The sequence below is a fragment of the Paroedura picta genome, chromosome 6 (assembly GCF_049243985.1).
Source record: "Paroedura picta isolate Pp20150507F chromosome 6, Ppicta_v3.0, whole genome shotgun sequence".
Taxonomy (NCBI): Eukaryota; Metazoa; Chordata; class Lepidosauria; order Squamata; family Gekkonidae; genus Paroedura; species Paroedura picta.
The window spans coordinates 85,881,177-85,902,159 of NC_135374.1; the positions used below are offsets into that span (position 1 = coordinate 85,881,177).

The 20,983-nt window shown below is 41.9% G+C and overlaps 1 protein-coding gene across 2 annotated transcripts in view; it reads right to left on the bottom strand.

Annotated features, from left to right (window-relative positions):
* GABRA5 (gamma-aminobutyric acid type A receptor subunit alpha5) overlaps positions 1 to 20,983 on the bottom strand; it is an 82,093-nt gene that overhangs the window by 50,896 nt on the left and 10,214 nt on the right. For both annotated transcript variants that reach the window (XM_077343435.1, XM_077343433.1), the window contains exons 3-5: positions 11,552 to 11,664; positions 8,017 to 8,084; positions 6,909 to 7,129 (exon numbers count right to left, since the gene is read on the bottom strand). In XM_077343435.1, the coding sequence (XP_077199550.1) occupies positions 6,909 to 7,129; positions 8,017 to 8,084; positions 11,552 to 11,664 (402 nt within the window). The remainder of the gene's footprint in view (positions 1 to 6,908; positions 7,130 to 8,016; positions 8,085 to 11,551; positions 11,665 to 20,983) is intronic.

Sequence of the window (20,983 nt, forward strand, 5' to 3'; positions counted from 1 at the left end):
CTCTACTATTCCCCGGAGTCCATTTAAGTTCACACCGACTGCTTCAGTGACTCCATCCAGCCACCTCATTCTCTGTCGTCCCCTTCTTCTTTTGCCCTCGATCGCTCCCAGCATTAGGCTCTTCTCCAGGGAGTCCTTCCTTCTCATGAGGTGGCCAAAGTATTTGAGTTTCATCTTCAGAGGGATATATACGTATAAAAGCTAATCGGAGAAGGTACAGTCAGAGACATGGTAAGCTGAACTAATTAACAAGAGGGAAAGCGCTTGATCGCAGAGATTTTGCCAGTACCACTTTCCAGAATTGTATCAGGTGCTATAACAAAAAGCTAATAGCAAGGCTAACACAAAAAAACCTGCTGATTAAATACATGAGCTTCAGTGGAGGCGGTTATTTCTGGCAGCAATGGCTCTGCCTATGGAAGTGCAGCTGTGCCAGCCACCCTTGCACCCTCCCAGGGATTACACAGCTGTGCAAGGAAAACATCTGGCATGCTAGTTTGCATGCTACCTTGCGCCTCTGCAGAAAATCAACCAGAGGGTTTGTTAGAAACCAGATTTAAAAGTAAGAGAAGTTAGACAGACATCTAATGCCTTCTCATACACATAAGATTGATCGGACCTATTTTGAAACGTGTTTAGTGTCAAAGCTGTTTGACTGTCCAAAAGTTTTGGGGGAAATAGCCTATTTGATAGTACTCATAACTAAATGAAAATTATACACTGTGCCCCTAACACATTCTACTTGGCCTTTGTGGAGAAGCCTAAGAACAGTATGATATGGAATCATTTGACTACAGCAAAAAATTAATTAAATCAGCAAAGAGCAGAAGTACTTTCTAGTTCAGAACAGGTAATTAACGTACGGATTATAGCCAGACAACCAAAGTAAGCAAACTGGTTCATTTAAGACATAATGATGAACAACAGGATGCCTTTTGAGAGGCAATGAATTCAATGAATTCAATGAATTCTAAGCATGTATTAAATCTAACACAAAATATGAATTTGAATAGATCTATCCTGTTTAAGATTAAGCAAGATTCCATGCCACAGTTTTGTAAATTCTGGTTTTATGTATTTTTTTAAACAATAAAAACTTGGAAGAATAAAATTAGAAGCTTTCAAAAAGATAGGATAATTTACTAACTTTTCATAGTTCCTTAATTGCACACAAATTCATTTTAAACCTATGAAACCTTACGGAGTCTGGCATTTTCAATTAGAATACTTTATGGGGGTTCAATAAAGTATAGCTGATTCCACATATTATATGCTTAAACATAAACTATACAACCAGAAGAGCTTTATAATAACATGTAAAGGTGGGTTTTGGTGTGTCTCTGTGTGTGTGCAGGGGGGGGGGGTTGCTTTGTTTTGGGTCTGTAACAAACACCTGTCAGTCCCAGCCGGTGTGACCAAAAATGAGGCTGTGCTGCCATCATGTGGATATTCTAAATATTGCACAAAGCTTCAAGAGACCTGCAGTTAGTTTCACCCTTTCTCTCCCTGACATCACGTTCAAAACAGTTAGGTAGATTTAACATTCTTAATTTGCCAAATAACATAGTGGGGCTGGTTACTGCTTTGTTATGTCATGGTTCAAAAAAACAAACAAAAAAAACACAACAGCATTACTATAATTTGAACAGCAAATAAACACCCATATAATTTGTACTCAGGGCACTTTTCAAAGTCACCCATTTATTTTGTTTCCTCAATCTGAAATTCAATAAATTAACAATAATGCATAAATGGAGTTCTGTTTAATCAACTGTTCGTTAATCATAAATAACAAATGACGTTTTTGCAAGACCTTTTCATGTCCCTTATTTTGCATCTGTTTAATTATTTATTCACTAGGCAAAGCAACTAAGGCTAGACAAACAAACACATTACATGGGTATCTTATCCTAAGCAACACTGCAAAACGACTCGGTGGACTGTGAAAACTCAAGAGCTGTCCCTGCTAGCACTTTTAGTGGTTTCATCCTCGCCAAAGTAACCATTTCCATATTTAGATGCAGACAATACTCCCCTCTAGGGACCAAATAGCCTCAATTCCATTTAATTTTCCACTTGTATTCCACACTTCCCTAGCAGCTTAGGGTGGATAACAAGATTCCGTACCATATAAAACAATATAGGGACAAATTTACACTCTAATTATAACATTTAAAATTTAAAAGCATCTAATTACAGCTCGCACCTCCTCACAGTGACTTGTATTAACAGACACCTAGGCTGAAATGGACCATAGGAAATTCCTTCATTCTTTCTGGGCCTCAGCCATAAGCCTGGTGGAACAGCTCCACCTTACGGCCCCGTGGATCCAGGCTTCCAATTTATATTATCCTGTCAGAAATCAAGGGAATAAATGAAATACCATTCCCTAGATCAGGCTTTCTCAACCAGCATTTAGTGAAACCCTGGGGGTTCTTGGTTACGCAAATGGGTGTGAATTAATTATATATATGTGTATATATCCCCTGTTAAACATTTATCAGGAGATATGATTACATATGGTTATGTTGACCCATTCCCCCCCCCCTCTCAAAATGGCCAGTGATGGGCTGGGTGGGCAGGGGACCTAGGTGAGCATGTACAAGCTGTGCTTCTCAACCATATTCTGCACAATTGCACCCGTTCTGGGGTTTCCCTAAGCCTGAAGAATGTTTCGGGAACTTCTTGATGGTAAAAAAGTTGAGAAAGGCTGCCCTAGATTATGATTTCAACTCTCTCTATGTGTGTGACATCATTTGTCCACTTCAATTAGACCTGCAGTGCAATCTTCAACATGTCTCTAACTACATTTCATTATGCTAAAAGGAGCTTCCAGGGGTATTTACGCACACCAAAAAGCAAACTTATTCTTCTTAATAATGGCTGCTGACTTCCAATAAGTAAAGCCGCATTCGCAATTGCAGCTTTCATGTCTTGCATCTTATGTAAGGCCAATGGGCTGGCTTACATGTGCTGTGACCCTTCAAGTAATGAAGTGCCTGCCCAGTGGCGGTTTGCACCTTATGAACAAGCCATTATGGAGGAAGCGTCCTAAGAAGTGCTTCCGTGTGCCCTCGAGCACCATGCTTTCCAACGGGACCAGCTCATGCACTCAGCTGTGAGTCACTGAGGGTTGCATAATCAAACAATGAGAAATCAGGGGATGGTAATGCAGCTGAGAAGTGGTCCTATGGCTATGTACCACGCACACTTATAATACATTTTTAAAACATTTCTTTTTCCATCTGTTCAGGAAAAAAAAAAAACAGCAACAGAAGCCTGATTTTTTTTTTTATTTATTAAAAAAATGGCACCTCTTTTCTCCCCTAATTCATAAGCACGTCATCCATGTATTTGCCCAAGGCTGACTTTGCCTTAGAGAGCTAAGTGCTGGCGACCACAATGCATAAATGCTGCCTTTCCATCTTACATGAGCTGTCATGCTGCTTCTCCATCAGCCACCTCTTGTCCAGAATGTATGGATTTCTGAATAAAGTTGAAAGAGAAAGAATTCTGACCCGAAGGAATTGGTTCCCTGGGGAACTGGGGAGGCTGCTGTCTCTAAAGGTATTGTAAATACAAATGCCATCAAGTCACGATAATGACTTGCGGTTATCCATTAGGGTTTTCAAGGCAAAGGACAGAGGTCGTTTGTCCTGCCTGCCTCTGCATACAAACCCTGGACATCCTTGGTGGTCTCCCACCAACCAGGCCTAACCCTGCATAGCGTCCAAGATCTGATGAGATCAGGCTCTTCCAGAGATATTTAGGAGGTGCTGAAAGGAGGCTCTATCTGCTAGGCTTTGTCACGTATTAAGTGTGTATTAAATTTGAATTTGCATGCTGCCTTGAGCTGTAGGAAGAGATGGGTGTAATATTTTAATTAATCATTAATTAATTAGGGGCTTTCCTCCAGATCTCCTCAAGAGTCAGTTACGGAGCACGCTGCCACCTGGAGGTGAACTTTGGACTGAGCCTAGGTCTGTGAACTGAATGGCAACAGAGCAACTCTCAGAGCCAGCTCAGCTGACTCCTGGATGACAGAAACGCTTCCCCTGCTCTTTGATGCAGGACCAGGTACCACACTCTCTCTCAATGACTTACTGCTGAGTGTGTGAGCTGAAATACTAGTGAATATTTCCTAAAGGAGGAAGGCTTTTTTTTTTTTAACCAGTGAAAAATGTCACAAGAACATCCAGGATGAAAGAAGAGATTGTCTTGGCACAGCTCTGCGGAGGCATCCTAATGATTATGCATCGCTCCCAACGTTCCCACTCCAGCGTCACTCAGTGAAGATGGGAGAGGAAACAGCCTGATAGCCTTCTTAGATTCTCATCTAACACAAGTTGATCTATGCACGCAGCTCCCACAAGTGACAACTTGTTTAGTTCAGTGTCTGCAACAGTTTTCCTAGCCTTTCAAGCCATTCAAGCCAGTCAGCCTGATAGGATTTGTATCCGTTTACTTCACTTGTAAGCCATCCTGAGCCTCTGGGGGAAGGACGGGGCATAAACATAAATAAAACATAACCTGCCTTTCTTTCAGTGGGGAACTAAAGCAGCTATTGTTGTTCTACTCTCCTGTGTGTTATTCTCACAAGAAACCTGTGAGGTAAGTTAGGCTGAGGGTGTGTGACAAGATCACCTCATGAAATTACACGGAGGCCATGGGACTGGCAAAGGCTGAGATGCTGGATAAACAAGTGTCCATGGTAGCACAGTCAGCATTTTTTCACCTGCACCAGGCCCTCCAGCTGGCTCCTGGTTTGTCTGGGCAAGACACTGGCATGTTGATCCATGCAACAGACACCCCCAGATGGAAAACAGCAAAGTCCAGATGGTTTCCCCAGGACCCAGTCCTCTTATGAGCCCCTACATCTTGGCTCTCTGCAACTTTCTCCCAAAATTCACTTGACAACAAAAGCAGGTACAAGAAGATTCTGTCTATGACAGGTTACAACTGCTGTCTCCCAGGCACCAGAGACCACAAGTAGTTTTCCAGTGTACCTCAGAATTTTGTATGGATGTTGCACTATAGATGTGGTTATCCCAGGTGAAAGGGGCAACCTTGGAACATGTAGTTTACAGGACCCATACAAAGCAGCTTTGAAGAGTTCTATTTCCCAGAGTGCCCTGCACTCAAGAGGAACTTGACTTAAACAGAGGCCTACCCATTGCTGATGCAGAAGGATTTCATAGGTGTGTTGGTCTGACAGATACTGATGTCCTGGATGGGTTCTTTCAGGGCCAAACTAGATGGAATGGATGGAATGGACCCACCATTTTGAAGAAGAAGAGTTGATTCTTATATGCCACTTTTCTCGGTCAAAACAGCTCTATCAGTGCTGTGGCGCGCCCAAGCTCACCCAGCTGGCTCCATGTGGGAGAGTGCAGAATCGAACCTAGCTCACCAGATTAGAAGTCAGCATTCCTAACCACTACACCAGGCTGGCTCTACACCAAGCTGAGTCAGTAAGTTCCTACCTTGGTGCTCTTTTAAACTTGCCATGGGACCCATTTGTGGTCGGGACCACCACAGTGCTGGAAAAGTAAGAAAAAGAATGGGAAAAGGTGGTGGAGCCAGCACACCAGTCCTAACCCAAATCAGGCCCCACAGTACAGTTTGAAGGTGTTCCTGGCTAGATATCTGAAGAAGTGTGTATGCACATGAAGGCTTACACCCAAAATAAAATGTTGTGGTAGCCTTTAGCTAGGAGTAGTTGTTTAGGGAATTTGTTATAATATTGTTTGGTTTGCTGCATGGTATTCAGGTTAAAAACCATATATATACCAGATTCTCTGTTAAGAGTCTGTTCTTCTAAACCAGGGGTAGTCAAACTGCAGCCCTCCAGATGTCCGTGGACTACAATTCCCAGGAGCCCCTGCCAGCATTCGCTGGCAGGGGCTCCTTGGAATTGTAGTCCACGGACATCTGGAGGGCCGTAGTTTGACTACCCCTGTTCTAAACTGATGCTGCCAGTTGAAAACAATTCGAAATGGATGTCCCTTGATAAAGCTATGCAGCAAAATGCACTGGGATGTATTTAGAATTCTGGATATTAAAGAATCAACCGAGTCTTGAAGATTCCCTGGAAACCTGTTTATTATCTTTAAATTTTTGATGTACCATATTGGAATCCTTGGGCCTTACTGCTTGCTTTGTAACCCCCTTCCATGGCAACTTATTCTTGTAGCCATTGCAATATCTACGCACAATTAATTCCAATACTAAATTACTCATTGAGTAAAGGACTGTTTTCATTGTCTGTCCTATACTTATTGCCCATCAACTTCCTTAAGTGCTATACTTCCAAGTTCTAATATTATGGGGAGTGTGTGTGTGTGTAGGGGGGAACTCTCTCAATCTACTTTGTCCACTCCGCATAATTGTATAAACCTTTAGCATGCCTCCCCTCCCTTGCCAACTTTTTCTAAACTGAAAACTCCAACTCTTCATATTTAAGATTATAATATTAAGGTCCATTAATGCTTTTCAATAATCCCTTGACTTTGCCTGCATGTGATCAGACTCTTAATAGGAGTCTTATCCCATCTTAATTATTACAGAACATGGACTTGCTTATATTCTGCCACCATCAGTGCAAGTGATTCTGCAGGACAACCGCTAGATCACAAGAGAGCTTAGAAGTGGTTCTAATTCACAAAGACTATGAACAGAGCCTCTTCTGGGGTGGGGGCCTACAGAAGTCCAAATCATCTGGTCTTCAAAGAAATCCTTCTTTAAAAAGCCAACATTGTTCCAAAGGTGCTCACAAATTGCTACTTGTGAAGCATTTTATGCTTTCTAATTTCTTCAACTGTTCTCAAAAAAACCTGTGCCAGAGGCTTCTTCCTTGACTTGGCTGTGAAGGAAGGAAGGGAGACCTATGCTGCAAGCCACAGACTCACCTCATTGTATACAGAAGGGTCCCATCATCCTCAAGGCGCAGGAGCTTGTTTGGAGTGGTCATGTTGTGGGCGATAGATTTTTTACCATTGTGGAAAAAGGTGTCTGGAGTCCATATCTTACTGGCCAGGAGATTGTTAAGAGGGAGACGCTGCATTGGCCCTTTAAAGCGGAGCCTTTCGTCTTTCCAGCTTTGTCGGAAGAAAACATCAATTGTATATTCCTGGCAGGAAACAGAGACAGTTGCATTGGTAATGTATTTCACCAGAAATTATGATTTCCCCCCAAAATCACAGTGTTGTTTTTTATACCCTGCTTTTTCTCTACCCGGAAGAGTCTCAATTGCCTTCCCCTCCACTCCCCACAACAGGCGCCCTGTAAGGTAGGAGGAGCTGAGAGAGCTTCTGACAGGACTGCCGAGTCAGAACTGCACTGTGATTAGGCCAAGGTCACCCAGCTGGCTTCATGTGGAGGATTGAGGAATCAAACTCAGCTCACCAGATTAGAAGCTGCTGCTCTTAACCACTATACCATGCAGGGCATGTATCCAAACATACAGTTAGGAAGATCAAATTACACTTAAACCTTCAGAAAAGGATGGTAACAACTTCTACCAATTCTTTTTTTTCTACTACAGACTCCCACATGGCCTGTACACTGTTCTTGAGGGTCACTAATCCACAGAGGCAATACTGGGGGGAGGGCACATTGGGCTGTGGCAGAAAACCTCTAAACCAGGCTTTCTCAACCAGAATTTTGTGAAACCCTGGGGTTTCTTGACGGCCCTGGAAAGGATTTCCTGAGTGGGAGGGAGTTAATAAATTTTTAAATATATTTTTAAAATTTGTTAAAAATTTATTGGGTGATAAATGGTCATGTCAACTCACCCGCCCCTCCTAAATTAGTCAGTGTTGGGCCTGGAGGAGGTGGGAAGGGGAGGGACCCAAGGTGGGCATGTATACAGCTATGCTTCCCAACCATATTATGAACGATTGCACCACTTCTGGGGTTTCTCATTGATAAAAAAGTTGAAAAAAGCTGCCCTAAACTATGAAAGTTGTGGAGGGTCTGATAAATGCCAGTGTTTAGAAACTGGAGTTCATAACTTACCATTTCAGTATCTGACACTGGTCCAAAACTGGTGACGTAGATATCAGTTTTCACCTCAGTGATTCTCTCTGCAACAAAGCCATGTAAGTAGTTAATCAGTGACCAGACTGGATCCTTCTAATTCTATATCAAGCAAAGAAGTTGGAAGAACCTGATTTATAAACAGATAGAAGACCACCAGGAGCCACCTGGAAGCCCCCTGAAGCTTTCTAAAGGAAGAGTCAGATCAAGTTTTTATAATAACGAAATAGATACATTACTAGGCATCGTTTCTGCCTGTGGCTGGAGACTGGAGATCAGTCCCTGTATTGCTGCTATCATCCAGGAAATGGGGTAAGCTTCCACATGTCAGTGCCTCATCATTTTGCAGGCTGGAAATGGGCTGTGCAGGTTTACAGTGCTGGAGGGCTCAGCCATGAAACCCACCGGATGAATTTGGTCAATCACAACCTCTTACCCAAGCCGACACCACAAGATTGTTGTGAGGCTCAAATGGGTAAGGAGGAAGGACGGGATAATAAACTGAGTACATAGTTGTCTCCTCTATGAAGTCCCTGCCTGGAAGAAAAAGAGAGAGCAAATAACACTAGTTGTCTTACACAAGTACACTATCAAACAGAACCTGAAATGATTGCATGAACTTCACTTCTTGTCATGCTGCAGATACCCTAGCCTCCTTCAGAAGAAGAAGAGTTGGTTCCTATATGGTGCTTTTCCTCTGCCCGAAGGAGTCTCAAAGCGGCTTACAGTCACCTTCCCTTTCCTCCCCCCACAACAGACACCCTGTGAGGTGGGTGAGGCTGAGAGAACCCTGATATCACTGCCTGGTCAGAACAGCTTTATCAGCGCCATAGTGAGCCCAAGGTCACCCAACTGGCTGCATGTGGGGGAGTGCAGCATCAAACCCAGCTCACCAGATTAGAAATCCGCACTCCTAACCACTACACCAAACTGCAACAAAGAATTACTGCAAGCACAAAAAGCATGCAAGGGCAGCACACCACATGCTTCAGTATCTGGAAGAAGGAGCATGTTTTGAGCCAAGAGAAGGAAGTTAAGACAAGAAAAATGGCCTGTGCCTTTTCCAAGATGGTAATGAAATCTTGGTTGGGGAGGGGAATAGCTTGGCTATTTTGGTGGAGCGATGAACAAATCTTAGACTGTAATTGTGCTTCCTATTAATCATCACAACTACAAGAAGAGCCCCCATGCCAGAGAGCGATAAGCTCCAGCCCAGCCCAGTTGGCAGACATGGGTAATGCTGTTTCCGTCAATGAACTTCCATGTCTGACAGTACAAGTTGTGTGTTGGCCTTTTGGCAACCCCTCCTTCACCATCTCAAAAACAATGTGTAACACCCACCATTTAATTTGTCACGCACAAGGCGCACAAATAGCAGAATTGTTCTGTCTACTAAAATTATCAGGACGTAAAGCACCCTTGTCCCCAAAGCTAACTGAAACAAACCATAGGACTTTAAAAAACTGGGAAAAATAAAAATAACATTAACATAACACTTCATAATGTATATTTTGTTTTCTTGGGAACTAGTTTTCACGTGTTTCTTGAGCCTTCGGGGAGGGCGGTATATAAACAAACAAACAAACAAACAAACAAACAAACAAACAAATGTTTCTTTATGGTGCCTTAGGCTCTGTCCCTTCCGTTAAGTACACAAGTTTTCAACACAACTATCTTATCATTCACATTTGTGTGACTTTATTCTTTTAGGTTTTACTGAAATAGTTTGCTAATACCAGTTTGTTAAGTTGATGATGAGTTTCTGCCTTGCAGTTTAATGGGGTTTGATACTACTGAGCCATTTTTCTTCAGTTTCATTAAAGAAAATAATATTCTCTTCCCTTCCAGAAATGTGGGAGCACGCTGACATTATTATTGAATGTAATGTAACATGCATGAAAACTTGATGCCTTATTGCCAATATCAGCTTATGTCATTTTGCTAGGAAGCCATCTGAACTATAGTAATAAGTGATATATATTTCATTAAAAATATCACAATGCCAAGTTGCTTACTAGATTGTAATACAATAACTGCATAAAATTTAATTTAACCTACATATGATTCTGGAAAATATTATTCCAAGGATAATGGCAGATTAACTTACTAAATCAAAAGAAGGTTGATACATGCTGTTCAATATTGTTTCCACCCGGACACCAGAAGTATGAATTCACTCTATAAAAACATTATCTAAGACAGTGCTTCTGGATTAAATCCAGTGCCATACTTAGACTAAAAGGAAGAGAAAAATGGGTACGGTTGTATACTTTTTTCTTTTTTGCCAATGTATGGTGACCTGGAAGGATTGTTAAGGCAAGAGATATTCAGAGGTTGTTTGCCATTGGCTACTTCCATGTATTCCTTGGTGGTCCCTCATCCAAATACTAGCCAGGACTGACTTTGGTTAGCTTCCAAGAACTGATAAAATTAGGCTAGCCTGGGTTATCCAAGTTAGAACATTTGTATACGTACATATATATATATTCCAAAATGCAATACAATATAATATCACACAGTATATTTCAATTAAAACATGAGCACCAGACCAATAAGGGAGGAGCTATGACTCAGAGAGCATCTGTTTTGCATGCAGAAGGTCCTAAATTCAGTCCCTGGAATCTCCAGTTTGAAAAGGATCACAAGATCAGAGTTGAAAGTCACCTTCAGGGTCATCTAGCCCAACCCCCTGCACAATGCAGGAACTCACAACTAGTGATAGTAGGTAATGGAAAATATGTCTAATGGGAGGCTCTGGAGAGCCCAGCACTCAAGAGGAACTTGAGAGTACACAGTCCTGACAAACAATAGTCTTACATGGGATACAGCAGCTCCATATATTCATGTATGATGGATGACTGTGGTTGACATTCCTACTTACTTCCACAACTCCCTTTCAGCTGGTACTTCCATACCTCCCTGTCTCCTAACTATAACAGTGTATACACACACACATTTGTCTAAGCATCGACATATTTTAAATAAAAGACAGGAAGCAGAAGTACTGTGGGCTCTTTGCAGCGCGATTCTATTTATTTGTTCGATTATTTTAAAAATTGCACCCAGTGTCCATGCAGATCGGGGTGGCATACAAGGTCTCCTTCAAGCTTGCTGTAGTGGTTAAGAGTGGCAACCTCTAATCCGGAGAACTGAGTTTGTTTCCCCATTCCTCCACATGCAACCAACTAGATGACCTTAGGCCAGTCACAGTTCATCCCCACTTATCTCACAGGGTGTCTGTTGTGGAGAGAGGAAGGGAAGGTGACCGTAAGGTACTTTGAACTCCTTCTGGTAGTAAAGCAGAGTACAAGAAAACCAGATCTTCTTCCCTCTTCCTTCTCTACGACAGATTAGGGTGAGGAGTAACTGTAGTGACACCCAGTGGACTTCATGGCAGAGTGGAGGTGTGAATCTCAGTTTCTCTGGTTGTAATCTAACCCTCTAACTACTACAGCTACACTCCTGGCTCTCTCTCCCATGACAATAAAATGGCAATGGGGTTGACTTCTAGTACCTCCCAAGCCTGGCCGAAGCCTGTTGTCGTATCCATCCAGAAGACCATCCAGAATCCTGGTGAATATGGTGATATTGTCATCTTTCCCTGAAGGTGTTGGCATTTGTGAGAAGCTGTTGAAGCGTAGAAGGGAAAGAGAAGATCAGTAAAGACAGACAGAAGAGATACAGAGGGTCAAAAATGTCTCACTCTCATAACCAAACAGGCTTGGTTTATAAAAAGCTTGTGAAGAAGGAATGCAGACAAAATTACAAAGGCACGCTAAGTGACACCAGGTTGCAACTGATTAATGGTGACCCCAGAAAGGCAACTGAGATTTGATTTGACCACTGAGAAAGGTGTTTCCCCATTGCTTTCCCACATAACTTCTTTCTTGGAAGTCTCCCATCCAAGTATCAACCCTGCTTAGCTTCTTATTAATGATGTAACTGGGCTATACTATACAAAAGATTGAGAAAGGCTGATTTAGATATTCTGTTGGTCTACTTGGCTTTCTCCATTGGTGTAGGTATAGTAGTTATAAGAATCTGAAACACAGACATAGAAAACATTAGGAGGTCTTTGTTTATTTTAGGAGATCCGGGGCTGAATGCATTCCTGATCCAAATATGTCTTTTCCTATCATCAGATATTATTTTGAAGGAAGGAATACGGTCTATCAATGTACAACTAACTGTATGCATGTTGTGGGTCTTCCAAGGTTACAATGTATATGGTAGAACATTCACAGATGCAGGTTCAGATATTTCATTCAATCTATATTAACAGAAGGCATTTCCATCAACAGATCAGGATTTCCTAATTTCCTTCCTTCCCCCTGAAGCTCTAAAATGCTGCTCTCCTTGGGGAGGCAGGATTCTCAGGAACAGCATGAGAACCAAACCTAAAATCTGCTGTACATATACTGCATCCTCCCCCACCCCCAATTAATAGATCCAAGCCTTTATTCCATCTTCCAAATCAATGCATAAGGAGTAGAGACAGTGCCTGCAATCCTTGTTCGACTTCCTTCATACATTAATAACATCTAGAAGTGTCTGTACTGTAGAACTTTGGTACTGTTCCAAAGTTCAGATTGTTTGGATCTTTATGATCACTTTAAAGTAATTTTAATTACACGAGTTCACATTATGCCCTCTGCTACCCAAAAACTTCAGCAAAATTTCAATTCTGCAGGAGTTATTGCTGGCAGGGATATATTTATATTTATATTTATATTTATATTTATATTTATATTTATATTTATATTTATATTTATATTTATATTTATATTTATATTTATATTTATATTTATATTTATATTTATATTTATATTTATATTTATATTTATATTTATATTTATATTTATATTTATATTTATATTTATATTTATATTTATATTTATATTTATATTTATATACCGCCCTCCCCCGAAGGCTCGGGACGGTTTACAGGGAACAGGAAACAGATACATATAACATGAGGAACACATGTGACAACAGCAATAGTACAACAACAATAACCCCAACATGATAACAGTAATAACATGAACTGCAAAGGAGCCTCAGCTCAACTCCCACCGGGACCCAGTGCGCCAGGCAGACTAGTGGCGGTTATAATAGGACTGGGGGGGGGGGCTGAGGGCCAATTGGAAGCGATGGTCCAGGTCAACCTCAACCAAATGCCTGGTGGAGGAGCTCCCTTTTGCAGGCCCTGCGGAACTGTTTAGGTTCCGTCAGGGCCCTGATCTCCTCTGGGATGACAGTGATTTCCAAGTATACTCCCCCCCGCCCCATTTTCTTTTCTTTTTTAATGTTTCAGACTTTTAGAAACATCTCCCTTATCTATTCATAGCCCTACTAGACTCATCTTTTGAGCCATACTCTGGGGTTATGTTCAGAATTAGATATAAAGACATTTAGAGTGCTAAACTTTTTTTTAAGAAAGATTTTTTGGAGAAAAGAATATGTCTGCAAATGCAGACTGGTGAGAAAAGAAACCAAGGTACTGTTGAGCAAATTTTCTTCTTTAAAAACAGTAAAAAGACCCTGAACTTTTTCCCACTGTGTAGAAGATTGATACTGGACTCATCTTCAAGAGAAAACTAAGACCAAAAAACATTCCTAATTCTTGCCTTGCCCAGCACTGTCCCCATTCCCTTTCTTTTGGCAAGAAATTAGCTTATGTAATGTGATATATTGCTCACACAATGATCTAAAATAAGGGATGCAAAATGCTATTTAGAAAGCGGCATCTACTATTGTTTGGTACTCGGCCTGCTAACACTTTCTGGGGGTATGCAAGCAAATTCACCTCTTATTACACAAACACTTAATGCCATGTAGAGGTTTGGTGCAATTTCAGTTCTAGTTAAAGCTACCCATAGAGGGTGGGCAGCTTTACAAGAGATCCTGCGAAACTTTCCAGTAATCTCCAGTGGCTAATTTAGTTCCATGTGCCAGCCTTGCTATTGAACATTTCCCAGTATACCCAATCAAAATCATTTATTGGCATATAAAACTATATCACAATTAAAATGAGCTCCCAGTCTTCAACTGGGGAGGGGGATCTGCTTAGAGCATAATCTGTCAAACTGGACTGGAGGGTAATAGAGACAGAGATATTTAAGAGGTTGCCTATCCATGTGAATGACTTGAGTTTTCTTTCACGTCCTATCTTGACATCAGATTTCATTTTGCTGGGCATTTCAGCTACTTTTTTTACAGTTTCAGTGAAGTTGAACTAATTGCACAACAGAATTATTTCAACATTTGCTTGGTTCAGCATGTTTCTCCAAGACTTCTCCTGTCTCAGTAAAAAGAAATCCCCATGTTTGAATTTGCCTGATTTAGAAACTGATTCCAAGCTCTGTAATGACTGAGCAAAAGTCTCTGCAGTGAATGCAGAACTAGTGGTTAACCCTGGGTGCAAAAGGGGGAAAGACCCCAACAGCATTGGCAGGCCCTTCTGAAAGTGTTCAGGGTCTCACAGGAATATAGGTCGTCTGATCCTTTGAAACGTCAGATATTTGCTATTTAAAGCCACTTCCAGTTGCGAAGTAAAAATAGTGTGTGTGTCTTAAAATTTGTGCTATTTCAAAAATCTATTATGAGCTGCTTGACCCATTATCTATTTTTAACTCAGAAAATGTTACTGGATACGGCCGTATGAAACTCATGGACAGGACACCATGTGTGATGATCCACTGCATGTGCACAGGAAGTCACAAGCAGCCATGCCTGTATTTATTCAAAACATTTTTGTGCCACCTTTCCGCACAGTCAAAATCCGCAAGGTTTATAACAGATTATAAAATTCAATTGAAAGCACAAAACCAAGCAACACTAGAAGGAAAGCTAGGAGCCATTATTGGGAGTATGGCAGACAAAATAAAATAGTCTTCATCCAGGTTTAAGGATTCAAAGGGTCTGTAGCACCAGGGCCAGTTTAAGGATTTGCAGGGCCCTAGCACAGTTGCGCTAGGAGCAGCCAGACTGGGGCGAAAAGGCCCCTCACAGTGGAAAGGGGTGTCACTTGGAGTGTCCTTGAAGAGGGAAAAGGGGGAGGAGAGAGGCTATAACCCTGATCCATGGAGAGTAAGGAACTACACAGGGCCCCGGAAGTGCAGGGCCCAGAGTGAGTGCCACATGTGTTATATGGATAAACTGGCTCTGTCTTCACCTGCTGGTGAACCACACTGATAGAGGGCGACAGACGAATCTCCCTGGAAAAGGAGTTTTGGTGCTCGGTCGCTGCCCATCTAGGTTCCAATGGTGGGGGCAACAGAAGGAGAGACTCCAAAGATGACTAGAGTATACGTGTAGGTTCATGCTCCTTTATCTTAATACACACCAATGTATTATTGTAGTCATTTAAAAGGAATAGACAGGGAATTCCAAAAACAGTAGTCTTTTTCAGATGTTATAATTGGATATACTAGAAGCCCACCAAATGCATGTAATGGGAACACATATTACTTGATACATGCTGTTATCATACTGTAGGAAGATGGGAAATACAGCTTTAGCACAAAAACTACTGGATTTTTCAGAGTACATGTGGTGTGGGAACTGATATACAATCCACATGCTGTGGATATACTGGGGATGATCTACACAAAAGGGCTTCTCTTGTAGAAACTGCTATTCCTATCTTGATTTTGGTATGGAACTAGGGAATCCAGAAAACTGAATTTACAAACCTAAATCGCACGAACCACTGGTGAGCAACCAGGGAAGAGGCCTTAAGGAAAGGGAGACGTACAGTGTCTCATCAGACTTGTCCCACCCTTACTCCCATCCTCCCCTCTCCATTTCCTACTCGGAGTAATTTCTTTTTTTAATGGTGCGGTCCGTGTTGCAGCACGACCACAAACCTACATAATCCAAGGTGGAATAAAATCTTCTTTAAAGTGTCCACAATCTTCTTGGGATCAGGCAAGCAAAACACAGCCCCGTTTTTGTTTTCTGAAGGTGGAAAATGAGCTGGGAAAGGGGTTTGTGTGATCCAGCAGCTTTCTCCTGATCGTTCAGCCATGCGTGTGCTTTGTTTTTAAGCCTACCATTAGTACAAAATGTATTTTTGGGCTTCAGTTACCTGTCCAGCCTGTTCACAATTTGGGCAGGCAAAAACAATCCCGTTTGCATCTGCTGGAGGTGGGAATGAGCTGGGAAAGAGGGGGGGGGAGCAGGTGATCTAGATGCCTTCTGCTGAACTTCTAGGGGTCAGAGCAGCTTCTTTTAAAGCCAACCATTAGCACAAACAGTCTCATTGGGATCCAGGGACAATGTGCAGCATCTCAGAAATCCACCCAGACAGAAATAAAGTCCAAAAAAATACAAATCCCCAAAAGGGGATGCTGTATTGTTCTGGTGTTTCTCCATAGCAATGCGGCAGTGTTGATTTTATTAACAAAGCATCTGTGTTACGGCATTACTGCATTATTGCATAGCAATGTGGAAGTGCCTTTTTTTAAAAAAAGAAATCACTTCAGGTCTGGGATGGGGGAAGAAAGTTTCAGACCACGAGGGATTGGTGGCTTGCTGTGTTTGATTGTTTTCCTTTGCAGCCTTGTCAGAAGGCAATAAGCCTCGAGGGGGCAGAGGGAAAACATGATAAGGGTCTCCCCGGGAGGAGGGCTGCAAATACAAGATTTACCATCCCGCCTTTGCCAGCAGGAAGTCACTCACGTTTTACCTCTCTGTGTGGAAATGGCCTGAGAGAGCCCTGTTATTACTGCTCAGTCAGAACGGCTTTATCAGTGCTGTGGTAAGCCCAAGTTCACCCAGCTGGCTGCATTTGAGGGAGCAGGGAATCAAACCCAGCTCACCAGATTAGAAGACCATGCTCCTAACCACTATGCCAAGCTGGAAGTTGGCAAAATTTGGAGCAAGGAGTAACCTCAGTGAAATATGATGCTATGGAGTCCCCTCTTCAAAGCAGTCATTTTTTCCAGAGAACTGATATCTGCCAACTGAAAATGAGCTATAATTCCAGAGGATCCCCAGGTCCCACCTGGGAACTGGCATCTACATATGGAACTTAAAGAAATATAAGGAAATTGCAGGATCATAGGCCAGGTAATCTCCATAGTGTCCATACTTTATCCTATTTCAAGCAAGTTACATTTTGCATCAGAGCATTCGTTATGGTAACACAAAATGTATGTATTTTCTCCTAGGTAATTTCTAAACCTACTCTCAACCCAAATCCCAACTACTAATGAACCAATTATTTGGACTTGATGGTACAGATTTTTGTCTCTAAAGCCTGGCCTTTCAACAACAACAACAACAACAACAATAATAATAATAATAATAATAATAATAATAATAATGATGATGATGATGATGATGATGATGATTATGATTATGATGGTGGTTGTGGTGGTGGTGGTGGTGGTGGCGGCAATCTATATCTCACACTTCTATGACATTCAGGATTGATAACAGCATTAAAATGACATGAAAATTTAAAAGATTAAAAAGATTTACAGTATAATTCATATAACTGATGCCCCTAAAAATAAATTGCCAGACACGGTTTTGGCACAGAGCCAATATTTCATTATATACTGTGATATATATACTGTTATCCTGTCTTTATCTGATTTTCTATTCCTTCCTTTTGCTGAAATACTAATAAAATTATTTCAGCAAAATAGAAAAACAGATAAAGACAGAGGATAACAGTTCACATTGTACAATTAGTATTAATCTGCTTTATTCTTCAATAGTTTTGCCTTTTAGCTGGGGGGCATAAGTAATATCTATTTATTAACATAGTCCATTTAGAAATGCCAGCATTCTTGAAATTCTTCGACTAGTTACCTAAACTAGTGAGTTTTGCCAATTTACACATTTCTCCCATCTTATCCAAACGTCCATTAAATTCTGTTTTTTCCAGCCTTCGGCTACTAATAGCCTTGCAGCCACTGTAGCATGAAAAAGAATTCTTTTGCCTGTACCTGGAGGGCTTCTGGTATTACACTCAACAACACTGGATCTTCCATCTCCTGTTTTCTGTTTTCTTCTCCTCTCCCCCTTCCCAGTGACGAGGTCAGCTTTTCTTGGTGGATCTTTTTTTTAGGCCTCAACCATAAGCCTGATGCAATAGCTCCATCTTTCGGCCCCTGCAAAACTGATCCAGGTCCCACAGGGTCCTGATCGCCTCCAGCTCATTCCACCAGGCTGGTCAAGGCAAACTTTACCTCCTTTGGAACGGAGATCCTGAGCAGATGTTGACTCAAAGATCTTAGTGTTTGAGGGGTTATAAGGGAAAAGGCGGTCCCATAGGTACACTGGTCCCAGAACGTTGAGGACTTTAAAGATTAACACCAGCACGCTGAACTTGATTCAGTCTCTCTCCAATCTGGAGCATATTACATCTGCATCCTCCAAGATTCTGAGAGAAAGATTTTGGCTACACAGAAACTTGCATAAGGCCACCCAAGAAGCCTTGGGGTTGAGCAACCTAGATCTGACCCGGAGTTTCCCACAGCCAAATCCAGCTGTCTGGTATATAGCCCAGTTCACCTTTAATTCTTCCCTGCCCTTCAATAAGAGTGAAAATGGAGAGATTCTTAATGGGCTTCATGTATATGAGTAAATAAAAATAATTTGGTCAGAAGAGGGGGGGGAATGTTGGAATAGACTATTTGATTATATTCTAGAATACGGTGAAGCTCTTTATTTGCAACAATCAAAACTCTAATAAATACTCCATGGGGAAACATCTTCCTTGATCGAATGGACTTCTTCTATATGATTAAAGATGATGGATGGCTTTTGACATCATTCAATGCAGGTTATGCTATAATTACTTCTTTTCACTGATAGTTCTGGGATGCATCTATCACTCGACCAGAGACAGGGATCTCGGACCACAGGAAATGCAAACTACTGCCTGGATAGAAAGTGTTTCCTACCAACAGAGAATCATTGCCGGAACTCTCTGCAAATTCAATTCCTCACTCCGACCCTGATTCTTTCACGGAGGAAGCCTGATTCATAGGGAAAGAATATCTCCTTAAAAAAGAAACTACAGCTAGAGAAGACAGTAGTTTATCATGAAGATTAAATCCATTTCAGTTGAGAAGTCGCTTCCCATGGCGTATGCATGCATTTCTTTCCTCCCACTGTTATTTCTGGTCAAACGGGTTTTGTTGATCTATGAAACAACACAAAAGCCTACTGCAACAATCCCTCTTTTCAAATGGTCTTAGAAACCTATACCCACAACCAATGAAAAGCTATAAATACCTTTACTCATGGGGGAGGGGGAGCTGGGAGAATAAATAAAAAAACTACTCGGAAGAAAGTCCCATTTTATTTGGTGGGGCTTACTCTCAAGAAAGTGTTGTTAGTCTTGTACCCTAAGATAATCCACATAAAATACACTGGATGCGTTGATTTAGATGGAAACTGGCTAATTTATTATATTAACATCCTGCCTCTCTTGTAAGGAATGAAAACAGAGCGTATTTGGGATTCCTGGGCAGCTTTCCCTCTAGGCACAGACCAGGCTCAAGCCTGGTTCACACCTGCAGGCAGAATAGGTGGGAGCAATGTGGCTGAATTCACGTGGGGGAAAATTCAAGCTCTGAACATTCCTTCACATTTAAAAAGAAAACCCTCCATTCAAAGAAAACACTAGCACAGGGGTTGGTTTTCAGAAGCATTTTAGAGATCGTTTATGCACTGGGAACTTCACTGCCCCACGATCAGGAGCACAGATCGGGGGTGGTTGAGGTGCACCAGGCCAAATGCTCCCCCGTGTGGATGCAGGAAGAGGTGGGGCAACCTGCCACGATTAAAACTCCAGCCTGCAGCCCGACATGAAACCTTCAGTGTGTAAACGGTCACACTTACCCTGAAAAGTGGAGTGGTGTGGTCCACTCTACCACCACATTTCTCTGCTACCTCATGATGTTACAGGGGTCACTCAGGCCTCAAACCTGCTGAGGTGACCATGTCATGTACCCTCCAACCATACCAAGAGCTACTGAGTCTTAATTAATTTTCTGAGTTGACACTCAAATGGAAACCTCACTGCAAGTATGCTTCGGACTGACAGGATGTTTAGAGATCCTCTAGCTTGTGAACAAGTACAAAAGATAAATTGTGACTTGCATGGAGAAACAAAAGTTGGCAGCATAGGGGACAGAAAAAGCTGCATCTGTTGGAAATCCCTCTTCTGTCTCTACCTGTTAAAGAGAAAATGTCCTCTATCATAAAAAATCATATATTGAATGCAGAAAATATTGGTGGTGGAAATTGCTGCCAAGCCACAGTGGACTTATGGGAACCCTGTGGAGTTTTCAGGGCAAGAGATGTCCAGAAGTAGTTTGGCATTGCCAGCTTCCATGTTGTGACCCTGATATTCCTCAGAGGTCTGATTGGCATGGAAATCAACATTTTCTCAAGTATGGCCTGTGGCTAAGTGGTAGAACCTCTGCTTGGTATGCAGGAGATCCTCAGCATCTCCAGCTAAAAGGCACAAGTGAAAGACCTCAGGTAATGTGAAAGACCTCAGCTTGAGATTCTGGACAGCCACCTCTAGTCTGAGTAGACAATACGGAACTTGATGGACCAAGAGACTGATTCAGTATAAAACAGCTTTTGTTTTGTGTGTGTGAAAATCTAAATGCAATAAGCAATCTCCACCAGCACACCAAATGGTGGCATGCCAGACCATGGTTCTCAACCCAGCTCCCCCTTGCTCCACCTCAGAATCAGGGGTGTAATTGAGCCTGGTGGTCTGAAACTCAATATGTATGAGTGGGGGATGTGAATCTATGTCAACAACCAGAGGTCTTTCTACAGTTGCCAACTGGCCTGGGGGGAAATAGCCTATTATCTGAGCAGAGGCTTAATGGGATGCCAGTTACCAGGTGATGGCACTGACCTCCATGCCAGGAAGAGCTCCAAGATGCCAATTCCCCTGTCAAGCCTT